Source organism: Phocoena phocoena, chromosome 3 (assembly GCF_963924675.1).
Source record: "Phocoena phocoena chromosome 3, mPhoPho1.1, whole genome shotgun sequence".
Taxonomy (NCBI): Eukaryota; Metazoa; Chordata; class Mammalia; order Artiodactyla; family Phocoenidae; genus Phocoena; species Phocoena phocoena.
The window spans coordinates 163,297,912-163,317,762 of NC_089221.1; the positions used below are offsets into that span (position 1 = coordinate 163,297,912).

The 19,851-nt window shown below is 41.7% G+C and overlaps 1 protein-coding gene across 1 annotated transcript in view; it reads left to right on the forward strand.

The window, feature by feature from the left end:
- Positions 1 to 19,851, forward strand: part of LOC136120396 (zinc finger protein 721-like) — a 48,149-nt gene that overhangs the window by 9,157 nt on the left and 19,141 nt on the right. The window contains 6 exon segments of the mRNA XM_065873809.1: positions 784 to 936; positions 1,298 to 1,347; positions 1,734 to 2,916; positions 2,918 to 2,970; positions 13,308 to 13,820; positions 13,910 to 14,232. Of these exon segments, the coding sequence (XP_065729881.1) occupies positions 784 to 936; positions 1,298 to 1,347; positions 1,734 to 2,916; positions 2,918 to 2,970; positions 13,308 to 13,820; positions 13,910 to 14,232 (2,275 nt within the window).

A 19,851-nucleotide genomic window follows, 5' to 3' on the forward strand; every position in this document is an offset into this window, starting at 1 on the left:
CATGTAATTGCACTGTGTGTTCTAAAATTTGGCTGGAAGCGCCTTGAGGCACCTGAGTATAGGGATTTTGTGATCTAACATTAATGCTTCTTCCCCATGTCTGAGCTCTAAATTTGAAGTAACTTTCTACCTGCATCAAATTATATGTAGAGAGGAAGGAAAAACAGTCTGTGCTAATCATTATACAACTTAAAAGCAGTGCATCTGCAGAAGAATATTTATATTCAGGCAACTGTGTGTGATTGTGATTTCTTCTAAAGGCCTGGAGGACTTTGGGACAGTGTGGCCAGCTGGGCTTTGTTAAAAGTTTGATTTCTACAGGTCACCTGGCCTCTGATGATAGGTGATAGGATTAGAAAAAAGCTTCCAGTTCTTCACTGTGTGCCTATTTATTAAAACCTCATGCAATCTTGATCCTCTGCCTCATGGAGTACTGTAACTTGTGGATCATAAGAAGAAGACGAAAGAATTTTTTCAGCAGAAATCGTTGTTCTTAAAATGATGTTTCTTTCATTTGTAAAGTATTTCTCATTCTCTGGGCTCTGCCATTATTGTGATATAAGCGATACTGTGACCCCAGAAGTTATGTGTAAATAATTTCCATTTGTTCATGATGCTGTTAAATTATTGAGGAAGTGTGGAGAATAAGTTTATCATGATCAAGTCACAGAATAACTCTTTGTAAACAACAGAATTGTATGTAACCTTCCTATAAATCGAGTGTGGGTGTCTAGTTCTGTCAGTCTCATGCATCTCAGTGTGCCCCTATTTTGGGTGTTTTAGGACTCATTGGCCTTTGAGGATGTGGCTGTGAACTTCACCCTGGAGGAGTGGGTTTTACTGGATTCCTCACAGAGGAAACTCTACAGAGATGTGATGTGGGAAAACTTCCAGAACCTGGTCTCAGTAGGTAAGAATGAAAAATTCCCTCCCTTTGTCAATTAGAGAACAAGTGTTTCTTACCTGTCAATATTGTTCAAAGATGTGGAATGTGGAAAGGGAAAACTTTGGTAAAGAAGCTAGGGGAGGTGGGGATCAAAGGGAAATCCCCAGCGGTGCAGTGGTTAGGACTCGGCACTTTCACCACTGCTGTGGCCTCAGTTCAGTCTCTAGTCAGGAAACTAAGATCCTGTAGGCCATACTGCACAGCACCCGCTCCCCCAAAATAAAGAGAAGAAGAAAGAAAGGAAACTAGACATGGTCAGAGCTCATCATGGGCCTAAAGTCCAATAATTTTTCTATCATTTTTAGTACTTTGGGATCATTTTTCTGGTTCTGCATTTCAGAAACAAAACAGGAAGATCATGACATTGAAGATCAGTACAAAAACCAGGGGAGAAAATTAAGGTGAGTCACACCCGCAATTCAAAGCATTGTCTTGTGAGAATCATGGTATATTCTGAAAATTTTAAAGAAGTCAACAAAAACAAATAGCCCAGTCTTCAAATTTAGTTATTCTATTCTCAGAAAATGTCTCCGAAAAAGTATTTTTTTAAATGTGATATAAATGTTCTTTGCTTCCAATATAGTTCATGTGCAGTCAATAAACCCTATATTTGAATATCACTTTTTAATAGAAGAGGTGAAGTCCTGTTGCAGAGCATTCAGTTTATTCAACTTCTAACAATTCACACAAGATAGAAAACCTCACTGTTCCTATAAATCATAATAAATACAATAAATAAATGATTTCTTAATAAAGAAATCATTAATAATCTTCTCATTGTTTACAGAAGTTCTATGGTAGAGAGACTCTATGAAAGTAAAGGCAGTAGTTTCTGTGGAGAAAACTTCACCCTTATTCCAACTCTCAATCTGAAGAAGAAAACTCCTGGTTTAAAACCATGGGAATGCAGTGCATGTGCAAAGGTCTTCATGCATCATTCATCCTTTAATAGACACATGAAATGTCACATTGAAAACAAACGAAGAGAGTATCAAAAGTACCATGAGAAGGTATATAAATGTAAAGAATGTGGGAAAGCATTCATTTCTCCTAGTTCTCTTAGAACACATGAAAGGAGTCACACTGGAGAGAAGCCCTATGAATGTGAACAATGTGGAAAAGTCTTTCGATATCAAAAATCCTTCCGAATACACAAAAGAACTCACACAGGAGAGAAGCCCTATGAATGTAAGGAATGTGGGAAAGCCTTCATGTGGGAAACAACTTTTCGAAAACACATGGTAACTCACGCTGGGGATTTACCTTATAAATGTCAGAAATGTGAGAAAGCATTCATTTATCCCAGTTGTCTTCGAATGCATGAAAGCAGTCACAACGGAGAGAAACCCTATCAATGTAAACAATGTGGAAAAGCCTTTAAAAGTCCTGAAACTATTCAAATCCATGAAAGAATTCACAGGGGAGAGAAACTCTATGAATGTAAGCAGTGTGGTAAAGCCTTCAATCATTTCAGTTCCTTACAGCTACACAAAAGACATCACACAGGAGAGACACCATATGTGTGTAAAACATGTTCTAAAGTATTGAATACTGCCCGGTCTCTTCAAAATCATGAAAGAATCCACACTGGAGAAAAACCCTATGAATGTAAGGAATGTGGGAAAGCCTTCACATGGAAAATAACCCTTCAGAAACACATGATAACACACACTGGGGATGGACCTTATAAATGTAAAGAATGTGAGAGAGTATTCATTAATCCCAGTTCTCTTAAAACACATGAAAGGAGTCACACTGGAGAGAAACCATATCAATGTGAACAATGTGGTAAAAGTTATAGATATCTAGCGGTTTTGAAAATACATCGAAGGACCCATACTTGAGAAAAACCCTATGAATGTAAAAATGAAGGGAAAACCTTCACTTCTGCATATGTTCAAGTGCATGAAAGAATTCACACTGGACAGAAACCCTACCAATGACAGGAATGTGAGAAATCCTTCATTTGCCTCTCAGTCGTTCAAAGACCTGAGACTGCACACTGGACAGAAATCATATAAAATATGACGAATGTGGGAATAGCTTTTCTGATCTTTGTAGTTTATGAAACCATAAAAGGATTTACTAGATAAAACCTTATTTGTAAACAGCCTGGGAAACACTTCAATTGATCGATATCATTACATGTAAAAACTCCCATGGAAAAGAAGTATAAATGTAAGTAACATGAGATAACTTGATGGAAAGTAATCTATGCCTAATGTTCCAAAAAACCTTCAATATGAAAGTTTTTAAAATTTTTGTTTATTATTATTATTTTTTTGCCAGGCTGTGCAGCATGTGGGGCATCTTAGTTCCCCAATCAGGGATCAAACCTGTGCCCCGTGCAATGGAAGTGTGGAGTCTTAACCACTGGACTGCCAGTGAAGTCCAGAAAGAGTTGTTTTAAAAGTTTATAGGACTTCCCTGGTGGTGCAGTGGTTAAGAATCTGCCTGCCAATACAGGGTACATGGGTTCAAGCCCTAGTCCTGGAAGATCCCACATGCCACAGAGCAACTAAGCCCATGTGCCACAACTACTGAGCCTGGGTTCTAGAGGCCATGAGCCACAACTACTGAGCCCATGTGCCACAACTACTGAAGCCTATGCACCTAGAGCCCATTCTCCACAACAAGGGAAGCTGCCACAATGAGAAGCCCGTGCACTGCAATGAAAAGCAGCCCCTGCTCGCCACAACTAGAGAAAGCCCATGTACAGCAGCGAAGACCCAATGCAGCCAAACAAACAAACAAACAAAAATTTATAAATGTGTTTACTCAGGATCTTTCTTCAAGTGTATCCTTCAATGGTGGATTTCTACTAATTTCACAAACAAATATTAATGTGAATTCATTCTGTAATTCGTCTTTCAACAATAGTACATAACGTTTAAAGGTAGTGATTTTTCCTTTATTTGGATAGTTACTTTGTTCTATTTACTTCTGAAGCCTGTTGGATTCATGGATGAATTTAAGTGTATTTCTAGTATGCAGTGAGACTTAAATTTTTATAATGTTCTATTCATCCTCTGTTAATGGGCCATTGAAAAATGGCAGTTAGGTATTTGTTGGGATTTCCTAGTAGTTTTGTGTGGCAGTTCCTAGGTATATAATATATTGTATATATTGTATCCTTTTTACTGAGAAAGATCCTTTCTGGTGGTGGTGTGTATAGGAGACTTTTCCCATTTTCCATTCCATTAAATACTTGGAATAAATTTTATGTATGACTGATATGTCAAAGAGTATACTGTTATGTAAATTATGATTTTTCTTATTTGCTTTTTGTGTTTCCTTCTGACTGGTATTTGTTGAATAGACTGTGAGACTTGTGATAATACAGAAAATCTGGAGTTGGAGTTATCTTGCCTGTGAGTCATATTAGGACCTAGACTTTCCAGAATCTATCCCTTTTGTGGTTCCATGTTAGCATTCACCAACAGCTCACCTGTGTGCGATTTTAAAGCAGATGCGGAGAAGACATTCTTCAGATAGTGGATTCCCCACACTGGGAGAGAGGCAGATACGTAGGAGCTTCAAGGACACCATCTCCCAGCTTATTTTCCAGATTCTGTGTCCTTGTAGTCAAGAGTGTCCTCAACACCATCAAAAAATGTTTGATTTCCATTTTTATAGACATGTAGGTTCCCCTGATATCTTCACAGCTTACACATCAGAGATCCATCAGAGTTTGAATTTTTTCTGTAAGGCCTCTTGTGTCCACTTTGAAAGTTATTTCAGTATTTTATGGTTGGTAATAGTCTCTGATTACACTCCTCTCTGGATTATATCTTTATAATATGTGTAGGAGACACTTTATGTTGTTAATAATACTAGTAATACTAGTATGTGTTCCTGACTCACCACAACATTCACAATGGTGCCACCAAAACGAATGACATGGGAGTTTGTTTCTCTACTGCATTGCACAGGGGCATTGGTGACCCATTGTTTCCATGTGAGAATAAGCAGCTCCTTCTGTCAAGATGGCTATGGGTGTTTCCTGTTACTTGTAGCTGAATATAATCCTCCAAAATGTTTTTTATTGCCTTTTATTTTACATGATTGAAACTGTTTGAATTTTTTGTGAAACAGTAGTTTTTGTAGTCTTTTCAAATATTTTACCAACTCTTTTTGAAGCTTTCATTACCTAATAAATGTTACTTTTCATTTCCTCAAAGAATATATTAAAATACCCTTTTTATGTATGAATATTCAGAAAAACCTTGCAGCTTTCTTCATTTAATCATTATGCAATGTGAGTAAGTTTTTAAAAAATATTAGGTTGGCCAAAAGGTTTGTTTGTTTTTTTTCTGTAAGATGGTCTAGCAGAGCTTCCCTGGTGGCACAGTGGGTAAGAATCTGCCTGCCAATGCAGGGGACAAGGGTTCAATCCCTGGTCTGGGAAGATCCCACATGCCGTGGAGCAACTAAGCCCATGTGTCACAACTACTGAGCTTGCGCTCTAGAGTCTGCAAGCCACAACTACTGAGCCCACATGCCTAGAGCTTGTGCTCTGCAACAAAAGAAGCCACTGCAATGAGAAGACCACGCACCACAATGAAGAGTAACCCCTGCTGGCTGCAACTAGAGAAAGCCTGTGTGCAGCAACAAATACCTAATGCAGCCAAAAATAAATAAATTAAAAAAAATTTTTTTTAATTAAAAAAATGGTCTAGTAGCACTAAGTTGTCTTTAACTTCATTTGAAACAATTTTGTTAGATTGTATTGTGGCAGTTCTCATATCAGTAAGCATTAAAAAAAATCAAAATTGGTGAATTTTTGTGTAGCCATTTTAATATTGGTGATGTAAGAAAAAAGTAACATTTTCGGCATATTATGCTTTATTATTTCAAGAAAGGCAAAAACGCAACTGAAAAACAAATTGTGCAGTTTATGGAGAAGGTGCTGTAACTGGCCAAACGTGTCAAAATTCATTTACCAAGTTTCATGCTAGAGATTTCTTGCTGGACGATGCTCCACATTGGGGTAGACCAGTTGAAGTTGATAGTGATCAAATGGAGACATTAATTGAGAGCAATCGACATTATACCACTTGGGAGATAGCCTACATACTCAAAATATCCAAATCAAATGCTGAAAATCATTTGCACCAGCTTGGTTATGTCAATCGCTTTGATGTTTGAGTTCCACATAAGTTAAGCGAAAAAAACCTTCTTGATCGTACTTCTGCGTGCGATTCTCTACTGAAATGTAATGAAAACGTTCCGTTTTTAAAACAAATTGTGATGGGTGATGAAAAGTGGATACTGTACAATAATGTGGAACAGAAAAAATCGTGGGGCAAGTGAAACAAGCCACCACAAACCACACCAAAGGCTGGTCTTCATCCAGAAAAGGTGATGTTGTGTATATGGTGGGATTGGAAGGGAGTTCTCTATTATGAGCTCCTTCTGGAAAACCAATCAATTCCAACAAGTACTGCTCACAGTTAGACCAACTGAAAGCAGCACTCAACATAAAGCATCCGGAATTAGTCAACAGAAAATGCATAATCTTCCATCAGGATGACGCAAGACCACATATTTCTTTGATGACCAGGCAAAAACTGTTACAGCTTGGCTGGGAAGTTCTGATTCATCTGCCATATTCACCAGACATTGCACCTTCGGATTTCCATTTATTTTGGTCTTTACAAAATTCTCTTACTGGAAAAAATTTCAATTCCCTGGAAGACTGTAAAAGGCACCTTGAACAGTTCTTTACTCAAAAAGATAAAAAGTTTTGGAAAGATGGAATTATGAAGTTGCCAGAAAAATGGCAGAAGGTAATGGAACAAAATGGTGAATATGCTGTTCAATAAAGTTTTTGGTGAAAATGAAAAATGTGTCTTTCAGTTTTACTTAAAAACCGAGGGAACTTTTTGGCCAACCCAATATTTATTTATTTATTTTGCTATGCTGGGTCTTAGTTGCGGCATGCAGGATCTTCGATCTTCATTGCGGCATGCTGGATCTTTGGTTGCAGTATGCGAACTCGTAGTTGCCACATCTCATAGTTCCCTGACCAGACAGAGAGAATGGACTTGAGGACACGGGGAGGGGGAAGGGTAAGCTGAGACGAAGTGAGAGAGTGACATTAACATATATACACTACCAAATATAAAATAAATAGCTAGTGGGAAGCAGCCGCATAGTACAGGGAGGTCAGCTTGGTGCTCTGTGACCACTTAGAGGCGTGGGATACAAAGGGTGGGAGGGAGACGCAAGAGGGAGGGGATATGGAGATATATGTATACGTATAGCTGATTCACGTTGTTATATAGCAGCAACTAACACACAATGTAAAGCAATTATACCTCAATAAATATGTTAATTAAAAAAAAACCTGAGAAACACTTTGACCCATATCATTACATGTGAAAACTCCCATGGAAAAGAAGTATAAATAGTAGTAACATGAGATAAGTAGATAGAAAGTACTCCGTGCCTAATGTTCCAGAAAACCTTCAATATGAAAGAGTTGTTTTAAAAGTTTATAAATATTTTGTTTTTACTAAGGGTATTTCTTCATGTGTATCCTTGAACGATGGATTTATACTAATTTCAGAAATGAATATTAATGTGAGTTAATTCCATAAGTTGTCTTTCAACAATAATACATAAGGTTCAAAGGTACTTATTTTTCCTTTAATCAGACAATGATTTTTTTCTCTTTACATTTGAAGCCTGTTGGATCCATGGGTGAATTTACGTGTATTTCTAATATGCAATTAGGCTTAAATTTTTATAATGTTCTATTCATTCTCTGTTAATGGGACATTGAAAAATGGCAGTTTGGTATTTGTTGGAATTTTCCTAGTAGTATTGTGTGGCAGTTCCTGGATATTCATAATCCATTATATATGTTTCACCCTTTTTAGAAATATTTATTTATTTATTTTTGGCTGCGTTGGGTCTTTGTTGCTGCACGTGGGCTTTCTCTAGTTGTGGCGAGTGGGGGCTACTCTTCATTGAGGTGCGCAGGCTTCTCGTTGCAGTGGCTTCTCTTTGTTGCAGAGCACGGGCTCTAGGCACGTGGGCTTCAGTAGTTGTGGCTCGCGGGCTCTAGAGCGCAGACTCAGTAGTTGTGGTGCACGGGCTTAGTTGCTCTGCGGCATGTCGGATCTTTCCAGACCAGGGCTCGAACCTGTGCTCCCTGCTTTGGCAGGCGGATTCTTAACCACTGCACCAGCTGCACCACCAGGGAAATCCCTATTTCACCCTTTTTACTGAGAAAGATCCTTTTTTGTGGTGGTGTGTATAGGAGCCTTTTTCTATTTTCCATTCTATTGAACACTTGGAATAAATTTTATGTATGGCTAGGATGTCAAAAAGCATACTGTTCTGTAAATTATGATTTTTCCTATTTGCTTTTTGTGTTTCCTTCTCACTCATATTAGTTGAATAGACTATGAGACTTGTGATAATACAAAAAATCTGGAGTTGGAGATATCTTGCCTTTGAGTAATATTAAGACCTAGACTTTCCAGAATCCATCCTCTTTTCGGTTCCATATCATCATTCACCAATAATTCACCTGTGTGTGATTTTAAAGCAGGTGCAAAGAAGACATTCTTTAGATATTGGAGTCCCCAGACTGGGAGAGAGGCAGACACATAGGAGCTTCAAGGACACCATCTTCCAGCTTATTTTCCAGATTCTGTGTCTTTATAGGCAAGAGTATTGTCAACACCACCAACAAGTGTTTGATTACCATTTTTATAGATGTGTAGTTTCCCCTGATGTCTTCACACCTTCCACATAAAAGATCCATCAGAGTTTGAATTTTTTCTGTAAGTCTTCTTATATCCACTGTGAAAGTATTTCAGTGTTTTATGGTTGGGAATATTCTCTGATTCCACTCTTCTCTGAGTTATATCTTTATAATGTCTAATTTGTGTTGAAAACAGTTTATGCTGTTAACAGTGCTAGTGAGTATGTGTTCCTGACTCACCACGGCATTCACAATGGTGCCGCCAGAAACAATGACATGGGAGTTTGTTTCTCTGCTTCATTGTGCAGTGGCTTCCTTGACCCATTGTTTCCATGTGAGAATAAGCACCTTCCGTCAGGATGGCTATGCATGTTTCGTATTACTTTTAGCTCAATATAATACCTCAATGTGTTTATTTTATTGTATGTGATTAAAACTATTCTATTCAGAATGATTATAGACAAACAACAGGGTCCCAGTGTATAGCACAGGGAACTGTATTCAGTATCCTTTAATAAACTATAATGGAAAAAATACTAAAAGGAATATCTATATGTATAACTGAATCACTTTGCTGTACAGCAGAAGTTAACACAAAATTGTAAAGCAACTATACTTCAATTTAAAAAAATGATTACAAACCCTATACGACTGTGGTGTATAATAGTAACAGTGTGCTTGAGAGGACTTCTTATAGCATTTTCACTTGTGTTAGAGGATTTGATTGCTATTCAAGATAGCAAGACATTTTTCTTTATTGAATGCTTTCAGGCAGTTTATTTTATCGTTGGTGTTCATAATCATTTTCCTGAAGGCAAAAACAGTGTTGTGGAGCTAAACTTAATTAGTAAGAAGCTTCGTTCAATTATATTAGTAAGAAGAGGGGACTATTGGTCATTTTTATGGTTTTGCATTTTATCTTTTATCATTGTTAGAGATAGGGTTATAAAATACATAAATTCACTTCTTAGTATACTAGGTAATATTTTTTAAATCATTTTAGTGACTTAACTGAGGTCTATAAATTTAGGTAAATTGTGAGGCAATACAAAGCTGGCAAGGGAGAAAGATAGGACTACTTTGCCAGTGATCCCTTTCTGAAAGACTATACTCTTTTTTTTTTATGTTTATCTTATTGAAGTATAGTTGATTTACAATGTTGTGTTAATTTCTGCTGTGCAGCAGGGTGGTTCAGTTATACATTCTTTTTCATATTGTTTTCCATTATTGTTTATCACAGATATTGAATATAGTTCCCTTTGCTATACAGTAGGACCTTGTTGTTTATCTAATCTATGTATAATAGTTGGCCTCCGCTAATCCCAATCTCCCAATCTGTCCCTCCCCCCACCCCCTCTCCCCCTTGGCAACCACAAGTCTGTTCTCTATGTCTGTAAGTCTATTTCTGTTTCCTAAATACATCCAGTTGTGTCATTTTTTTTACACGTTCTCCATTCCTTTAATGTGCATAGAGTAACCAGTGTATGTAAATAGGCGTAGCGCCTTGTCCCCTATTCCTGTTTTTTTTAATTTTAAAAAAATTTTATTGAATAGTTGATTTACAATGTTTTGTTAATTTCTGCCATATAGCAAAGTGACGCAGTTATATATATGTATATATTCTTTTCCATATTGTTTTCCATTATGGTTTATCACAGGATATTGAATATAGTTCCCTGTGCTATACAGTAGGACTTTTTTTATCCGTCCTATATATATAATATTTTGTAGATATGTTGATTTGTGTGGTATTTTAGATTTCACATATAAGTGATATCATATAGTATTTGTCTCTCTCTTTCTGACTTACTCCACTTAGTATGATAATCTCTAGGTCCATCCATGTTGCTGCAAATGGCATCATTTCCTTCTTTTTTCTGGCTGAGTAGTATTCCCTTGTTTATATGTACCACATTTTCTTTGTCCATTCATCTGTCGATGGACATTTAGGTTGTTTCCATGTCTTGGCTATTGTAAATAGCACTGCTCTGAATATAGGGATGCATGTGTCTATTGAATTATAGTTTTGTCTGGATATACGCCCAGGAGTAGAATTGCTGGATCATATGGCAACTTTATTTTTAGTTTTTTGAGGAACCTCCATACTGTGTTCCAAAGTGGATGCACCAATTTACATTCCTACCAACAATGTAGGAAGGTTCCGTTTTCTCCACACCTTCTCCAGCATTTGTTATTTGTAGACTTTTTAATGATGGACAATCTGACTGCTGTGAGGTGGTACCTTATTGCAGTTTTGATTTGCATTTCCCTGATAATTAGCAATTTTTTTTTCTGTTTCTTCCTGATTAAATCTTGGGTGTTTGTACATTTCTAAGAATTTGTTCATTTCTTCCAGGTTGTCCATTTTATGGGCATGTAATTGTTCATACTAGTATCTTATGTTATTTTGTATTTCTGTGGTATTGGTTGTAACTTTTTTCCATTCTGATTTTATTGATTTAGGTCCTCTTTTTTTCTTGATGAGTCTGGCTAAAGGTTTATCGAAGAACCAGCTCTTAGTTTCATTGATCTTTTGTTTTTTTAGTCCCTATTTCTGCTCTGATTTTCACTTATTTCTGCTCTGATTTTTTTTTTTTTTTTTTTGGCTGCATTGGGTCTTCGTTGCTGTGAGCGGGCCTTCTATAGTTGTGGCAAGCAGGGGCTACTCTTTTTTTTTTTGTGGTATGCAGGCCTCTCACTGTTGTGACCTCTCCCATTGCAGAGCACAGGCTCCAGACACGCAGGCTCAGCGGCCATGGCTCACGGGCCTAGCCACTCCACGGCATGTGGGATCTTCCCAGACCGGGGCACGAACCCATGTTCCCTGCATCGGCAGGCGGACTCTCAACCACTGCGCCACCAGGGAAGCCCGAAGGGGTTACTCTTCATTGCTGTGCGCAGACTTCTCACTGTGGTGGCTTCTCTTGCCGTGGAGCATGGGCTCTAGGCACGCGGGCTTCAGTAGTTGTGGCACGCAGGCTCAGTAGTTGTTGCTCGTGGGCTCTAGAGTGGAGGCTCAGTAGTTGTGGTGCACAGGCTTAGTTGCTCTGCCACACGTGGGATCTTCCCGGACCAGGGCTCGAACCCGTGTCCCCTGCATTGGCAGGCAGATTCTTAACCACTGCACCACCAGGGAAGCCCCTGTAGTTCTTAATAGAACAAAAACTGATCTTCCCTGAACCAGAAGTATTCTGCCACTATACTGCGTTTGGACTTCAACTACAATTCTTCCCTTAGGTTTCCAATGTGCCCATTTAGATTGATTTTTTTTTTTTTTTTTTTGGCTGCGCCACATGGCTTGTGGGAACTTAGTTCCCTGACCAGTGTTTGAATCTGGGCCCTCAACTGTGAAAGCGCAGAGTCCTAATCACTGGACTTCCAGGGAATTCCCTCGATTGCATATTTTTTATTTAGCCAATCCTCCATAAGAACATGAGCCACTTTCTTAAAGAGGAAAAAAAAGGAAAAGGAAAATTAATATATGTGTATAAACACATACACTTACACACATCGTGATGGTTCTGTTTATGTGAAGGATCATGACTAACATTGTATTTTAATTTTTATCTATTAGAAATCATATTGTGCCTTATAATTGAGGAGTCATTTTTTTCTGTGTAATCTCCTAAACAGTAAATTTTGTGAAGTGTTCAGTATCGTTTTGGAAATCATAAAAAATAAAATTTCTCAATTTTGATCACATATAAAATGACAAGTGATTTTAGAGCTATCACTTTCATTCTCTATTGACTGGAATGGGCTTCATACTAAATGTATTAGGATGTCCTTACAGTATGAGGAGGTCTTCAGACTCACTCCTCAATAAAACTGGTGAAAATTATTTTAATAACAAGTATTTCAAGCTGCCGGAAATAGTCTTAAAGGCAAACAGCAGATGAAGAACAATTTGTTCAAGTAAATCTAGGAAGAGTCAATAACCATGTAGTATCTTTGTAAGGTGGCATATTGTAACTAGATTTATCACAGTGATCATTTTGAAATGTATAGAAATATTGAATCACAGTGTTGTGTAAGAGGAACTAACATAGTGTTGTAGGTCAATTATATTTCAAAAGCAAACAAACTCATAGGAATAGAGAGCAGATTTGTGGTTACCAGAGGTGGGGGAGGGGAATTCAATAAATGCAGTCAAAAGGTCAAAACTTCCAGTTCAAAGATAAATAAGTACTAGGGATGTAATGTACAACATGCTAAATATAATTTGCACTGCTGTATGTGGTATATGGAAGTAGCTGAGAGAGTAAATTCTAAGAGTTCTCACCACAAGGAAAAACTTTATTTTCTATTTCTTATTTTTGTATCTATAGATGACGGATGCTCACTAAATTTAGTGTGATAAGTTTGCATTGCATTGATGTATGTGGGTCAAATTATTATGTGGTACACCTTAAATGTATACAGTGATGTATGCAATTATATCTCAATAAAACTTGAAGAAGAGAAAAACTCATAGATTTGTATGAAATATGAGTCTGTATTATTTGAACCAAGAGCACTCCCTGTCAATGAAAAATTAATCAGTCAATCTAAGAAAGAATTGGAAAATTTCATTTGAGCCAAATTTGAGGATTGTAACCTGGGAAGAGCATCTCAGAAAGCTCTGAGAACTGTTTCGCTCGTTAGAAGTCACGGCACAGGCCGGAGGGCTGTGAGGATGCTTGGTGCCCAGACCAAGTATCTGAAAGACCTGGTTGAAGAGGAAGCCGAGGAGGCTGCGGTGGCCCTGAAAAGCACCCAGACCACACTCCAAGCAGGTCTGGCTGCAGGTGCCTGGGCGGCCCCGATCTCCACCCAGATCTACAAGAAACACCTGGACCCCAGGCCCGGGCCATGCCCACCAGAGCTGGGCCTGGCCCTGGGCCATCTGGCTTGCTGCTGCCTGCACCACCGGACCAAGAGGAGACCGCCCCACCCCCTCACCCCACCACGAGCCAGGTGTACCAGAGGCTGGAGAAGCTGCAGGCAGCAGTGGCAGGGCCGTCTCTGGAGCCAGAGGCCACCAACCGCCGACCCCTTCCCTGCAGGAGAACTCCTACGTGTCCACCACCAGCAGTGCCCTGAGCGGTGCCAGCCCATGGCAGCCCCTGGCAGCGCCCTCGGGAGCCCTGGCCCAGGCTACAGAGTGGCTGCAGAAAGGTGCTAGCCAGCCCGTGGAGAGAGACAAGAGCATGTCCAGCCTATCTGCTGCCCTGCATTGCTGACCCCAAGCTGCCCCCTGGGCCCAGCCCAGCCCGGCAGCCCTGGCCCAGGGGCCGCGTGTGTGCACCAGCACCCCTCAGGCAGGCTGGCTGTACTCAAGGGGGTGCCACCCGAGAGTTGAGCTGGGGGAGCGGCCCGGGGCTCCAGCCCACAGCTATGGAAGGACCACTCCTGGGCGGCTCGATGTCGTCACAGCCCCCGCAGATCGTCATCACACCGGCACAACAGAAGATGCTGCAGAAGCTGGCCTTGCACGAGGATGGGGTCCTAGACAGCCTGCAGCTGCTGTCGTCCAGCTCCCTCCCAGACTTGGGCCTGGAACACCAGAACAGGCAGGGCCCCGAAGAGAGTGATGAGTTTCAGAGCTGAACTGTCCACCTGGTCAGATCCCTAAACCCGGAGGTCAAAATTCTCATGGTTGGAAGTTCTCACAGCTCGTGAACCCTCTGCAGTCTGCGGGCAGGGAGGTGGGGGCTCCGTCCTCACGGAGGAGGGCAGGTGGTGGCCCTGCTGCTCTTGGGGTGTGGGCACAGGCAGGGCTCAGAGCCCCCCGGGCTGACTGCTGCTGGCTGTCAGTAGGGCAGGACTTCTCAACAGCCCGCCTTGAGGCCAGCATTCACGGGAGAGGAAAGCCGATGTCGTTGGAGGGGCCGGTGGCGGGGAGGAGGGCAGGTCTGAAGGCTGCTGGCTACACAGGCCAAGGAGGAGAGGTGAGTGGTCCAGTGGGACTAGCGGGGTGCCAGCTCCCCTGAGAGTTGGTCAGGGTTTCTGCAGCCCAGGCCTACAGCAGCAGCCCTTAGCCCTTCTTTTCAGACTTTGCTGAAGCCCTGGGGAAAAGCAGCCACTCTGATGACAGAGCTGATGAGGCCAGGGGCCCTCCCAGCTGCTTGTAATTGGGAAAAGGAAAAGTGAGGTGTGGCTGTCCCGTGTTTCAGTCCACTAACTAGAAGTGGGAGTTCTGAGAGGCCCCAGGGAGTGCAGTAGCGCCTCCCATCAGGCCAGTGTCCTCAGGCTTCCCCAGGGAGCCGGGAGCTAGCCTAACAGGCCACCCCTTGGTGCTGCACCAAGCCAGGTTGGGCTCCAGAGGCCACAGGCTCAGCCTCAGGCCCGGGCACTGCTTGTGACAGAGGGGTCTCACTACCCCAGGTTTGGCTAGGCCCAAGCTTTGTTACCCAGACAGTGAGAAGCCCCAAGAAGGTGGGAAGTAGGGAGCAAGACAGAGAGGAAGGAAAATGAAAGTGGGACTCACATTTTTAGAAGCAAGTCACGGTGCGTGTAACTGAATGTCTTTGAAAGTAGCCCAGAGCTGTAGCACAGGCTTCAAATGATTTTGTGTCTGCAATCATGAGTGACACTACATGCCCCACGAAGGTAGGCATTGGTGAAGTCCAAGCTGTGCTGGAGTAGTAAAAGCTTACACTTCGAAAAAAACAGAAATCAAGGCACCGTTATATAAGGTTTTTGAGGTAGAGGGCTGTACATCAAATGACATATTATTGACAGTTTACATAATCCAGATCTAAGCAGGATCATGGTGGGTCATGTGACCCCTTACAAGATCAAGAAGAAATGTTATCTTTTAAGGAGTTGTCTTGTTGATGCTAGAAAAATGTTACTCTTTATGGTTGAGCAGACATTCCTGCTGATGGGGGAGGTCTAGCTGAGGCATAATGCAGATATACAATGCACAGTGGGAGGAGGGAGGAAGCTAAAGGGCAGAGAAGAATTTATGTTTAAATTTTTCTTGACTTGCCATAAAATACGCATCTTATTTCACTCCCTCTCTAGGTCCTCTCAGCTTAAGTTGCTGAAGATTCCGCTTTAGACTACTGTGACCTAGAAAACATGGCACACCGTTACCCCAGCTCCCACTCAAGAGGACTGTTTTCCTAGAAAGGACAGACTTCAACTTTTCAAACCGGCCCCCACTGCCTGTTGCTGGGGGTTAATACTTGCTGGATGACTCTTCTTACAAACTTGGGACACGATTCTTTTATTCCCTACACATGGAACAGAGGTGATGCCTTTGTGTGCACTGACAGTACAGGGTGTTGATTGCCCTTTTCCCAGCAGGTGAGGTGGCTGTATCATAAGTCATTCCTGAGGTGCCTGAAGATACAATCAAGAGGACCACTGGCTGCTGTCTCCCCTCCACTGAGCGCTCAGCTCTTAGGATGGGATTGTCATTCAGAGAGGCTTCCTATTACCCCCAAACAGCTCCAGGATTGGCACAGAGGTTTTTTTCCTGAGTACGGGGTGGTGGGGTGTAGGTGGGTGGGTGGGAAGCGAGCTCTGACTACCTTTCCAAAGAATTAAAGTGCCTGGCAAAAGATTATGAAAAGTGGAAGTCAAAGGACCCTAGCAAAAAAGTGGAAAATGAGGTGAAAATCAGTTAGGAGTAGATTCTGTATTTAATGAAAGTAGACTACCTGTACACTGCCTAGTTTTCTGGGTAGAGTTGGGAACTTAGAGTGCTGAGAGGAGGATTCCAAGGGTTAAACAAATATCACGGACTGATTTTGGGAGATATTTCTACAAAGGAACCAGAATTGCATTGAATAAATTGGAGAGTAAATTATGCCCTTTCCTGCTCTCCTCCCCCTCTCTGCTCCGTGTCGGTGAAAACAGTCAAGCCATCAGCCACAGATTGATTTAATTTCACCACTGGGTGAGGTCTGTGAAAGAGCAAGAGAGCCTCACCAATGGTCCTGTCATCCCAGGATACAGCGGGTTTACCCAAAGCTGCGCCCAACCTGAGGACCTGTGTTAGAGGTTTCACTCTGTCTGGGGTGTGGTGAGAAAAACCACTTTTCAAAAAAACTGCTTTTGTCTTTCCTAGTTACTGCCTAGGCATTTTGCAGTATGATAACCCTGCTCACACCCAGAATCTGGACATTTAGATAAAGACTTGAGTTTAGGATTCCACTCTTAGTTCCTGCTAAGGTTTTCTCAGGACATTTATTAAAATAACCACTTAGGGGGACTTCCCTGGCGGTCCAGTGGTTGAGACTCCTCGCTTCCAATGCAGGGGGCGCAGGTTCCATCCCTGGTTGTGAAAGTAAGATCCCACCTGCTGCCAGGCGTGGCCAAAAACAAACAAACAAACAACATAAACAAACAAACAATAAAACCACTTAGAGTTATGCTTGTGAAAAGTTAGTGACCTTTGCACTGTGGATGAAGACTGTTATCTGCCATATCAGTAAACAAAGGATGTTGGGGCCATCTAGCCAGCAAGCGCTGCTGCCACCCCCACGGGTGCTCCCTGAGGGGATTCAGGATGGAGAAGAGCAGGATACTGGTCCTAGATAGTAAGGACCATCAAGGATAGTAAGTTAAGGTGCATATCAAAGGAACGATTTCAGTGAGCCCAGACTATTGCGTCTTCCTGGACATGGAAAAGTGCTAAATTAGTTAACCTGAGATATCTGGTTTTCTTTAATTAACCAGACTACCTGATCTTCGTGTTCCAACTACCTGGTTTTTATTGTAAAAATTCCTATGTATTCTGTCTCCTCCCTAACCTCTTCAGAGCAGTCCCTCAGAGTTATCTGAGAGGCTGTCTCCAGGGCTTGAATCCTCAGAAGTTCTGCCAAATAAAACATATTTCTCGGGCTTCCCTGGTGGCGCAGTGGTTAAGAATCCGCCTGCCAATGCAGGGGACATAGGTTCGAGCACTGGTCTGGGAAGATCCCACATGCCGTGGAGCAACTAAGCCCGTTCGCCACAACTACCGAGCCTGCGTTCTAGAGCCCGCAAGCCACAACTACTGAAGCCCATGCGCCTCGAGCCCATGCTCCACAACAAGAGAAGCCACCACAATGAGAAGCCCACGTACTGCAACGAAGAGTAACCCTCACTCGCCACAACTAGAGAAAGCCTGTGCGCAGCAACGAAGACCCAACGCAGCCAAAAATATAATTAATTAATTAATTAAAAAAAACATATTTGTCAACTTTTAGATTGTGCACTGTTTTATTTTTTTTTTGCGGGACGCGGGCCTCTCACTGTTGTGGCCTCTCCTGTTGTGGAGCACAGGCTCCGGACGCGCAGGCTCAGTGGCCATGACTCACGGGCCCAGCCGCTCCGCGGCATGTGGGATCTTCCCGGACTGGGGCACGAACCCGTGTCCCCTGCATTGGCAGGCGGACTCTCAACCACTGCGCCACCAGGGAAGCCCTATGCACTGTTTTTTTACTTGACAGCGCCATCCGTCTTATAATTGGTAGGTGCCTACTCTCTCTCCTGCTTGCTCCTGACCTGGGACTGAGGACTGCCCTTTTCCCAGGGTCATTGTAAACCCCCCCTCAGCCCCCAACTTCTGGGATGTGTAAGTAATAGATCTCCTGGCTGTACTTGCTTTCTCTGGGTTTATTGAAACTGCACCTTCAATCAAAACAACCCCATGGGTTTCACTTACCCAAAGTGGGAACTCATTTGCTGAGGGAGATACCCGCCCACCCCATGTGGATGGTTATGAGGACTTATAAAAGAGAACCTCACTAAAGTGGAGTTGGGAGCCTATGATGGGGACCTGTAGCCCAGTACCTCTCCACATCAGTTGTAGGAGGAATTGTCATTTACACACCTCAACAGTAGAATCTTCATCAGGAAAGAATCATCCTTTATAGGTCACAAAGAGAAGAATGTACATTGCATTTCCTACAAAAAATTGAGTTGCCCAGCAGTTCAGCCAATGAGAAACTGTCATCACCCTGAACTCTCACTTTTCTCCAGTGGACTTTCCATCAAAGCAACTTCTCCCGACTTCCCTGGTGGTCCAGTGGTTAAGACTCTGTGCTTCCAATGCAGGGGGTGCAGGTTTGATCCCTGGTCAGGGAACTGGGATCCCGCATGCTGTGCGGCACAGCCGAAAAAAAGCTCCTCCCAACTTCCCCCTTTATCTCAATAAAACAACATTCCTCTCCTTTCTTTGTTGGTCTTGACTATGGCTTTTGTTATAGCTTGCTTGTCCAGAGTCGCAATCCTTTGCTGTTTCTGCATAAACTCATTTTTACTGGTAAAATAACTTTTATTTTTAAGGTCAAGAACAGGATGTGCCCGTTATTCAGCAGGTCATAATCTGCATATTCTTAATTCAATACACCAGCTCCGACTTCTCAGTACAGTGGGAACGGGCTTCATTCATATAATCCAGGCAGTCACTGAACAAATAAATAGGCACATAACCATAAGAATCCCCAGAAGGAATGGGTCCAGAACCCAGAGTTGCTGCAATATATTACCTAAAATGTCTAGTTTACAACAAAATATGAGACATGTAAAGAAATAGGAAGGTAGGAACCAGATGGTGGGAATAAAGAGCAATTGAAAAATGACCCAACTCTTACAAGGAGACCCCAGTAAAACCAGGTGATGTCTGAGCAAAAAACAGGGAGGCCAGAGGCAGAGGGAAACATTCAAAGCGCACTAGGAAAAAAAAACCTGTCAACCAACAATCCTATATTCACCAAAACTGCCTTCTGAAAAAAATGAAGGCTGCCCTTCGTTTTTCAGATCAACAAAAGCTAAAAGAATATATTGACTGTCAATTGCCCCACAGGAATTACTGGAAGAGTTCTTCAGGCTGATAGCAAGGGACTCCAGAAGGTAATTCATATCAACATAAAGAAACAAAAACACCCATACAGGTAATTCTGTAAGTAGAAGAGGCAGAATCAATACCTATTTTCTCTTTTCTTCTTTTAACTGACGTCAGAGGAACTGTATAAGTCCTATGTATGTAATGTGTTACTAGACCGTGTGTAGTAACACACGGTCTAGTAACTGTAACAGTAACAGTCTAATGCGTAACATAGAGCGAATATCTGTGTAGTGAGTGCGTTTGCCATTAACGAGCACAAAGATGGGAGTAAAGCTGTACTGGGCTAAGGAGATGACTACAGATGGTAGATAAGTGTAAGAAAATACTCTGGGGGTTATTTCATAAGTTGAAGTAATCTGCGTA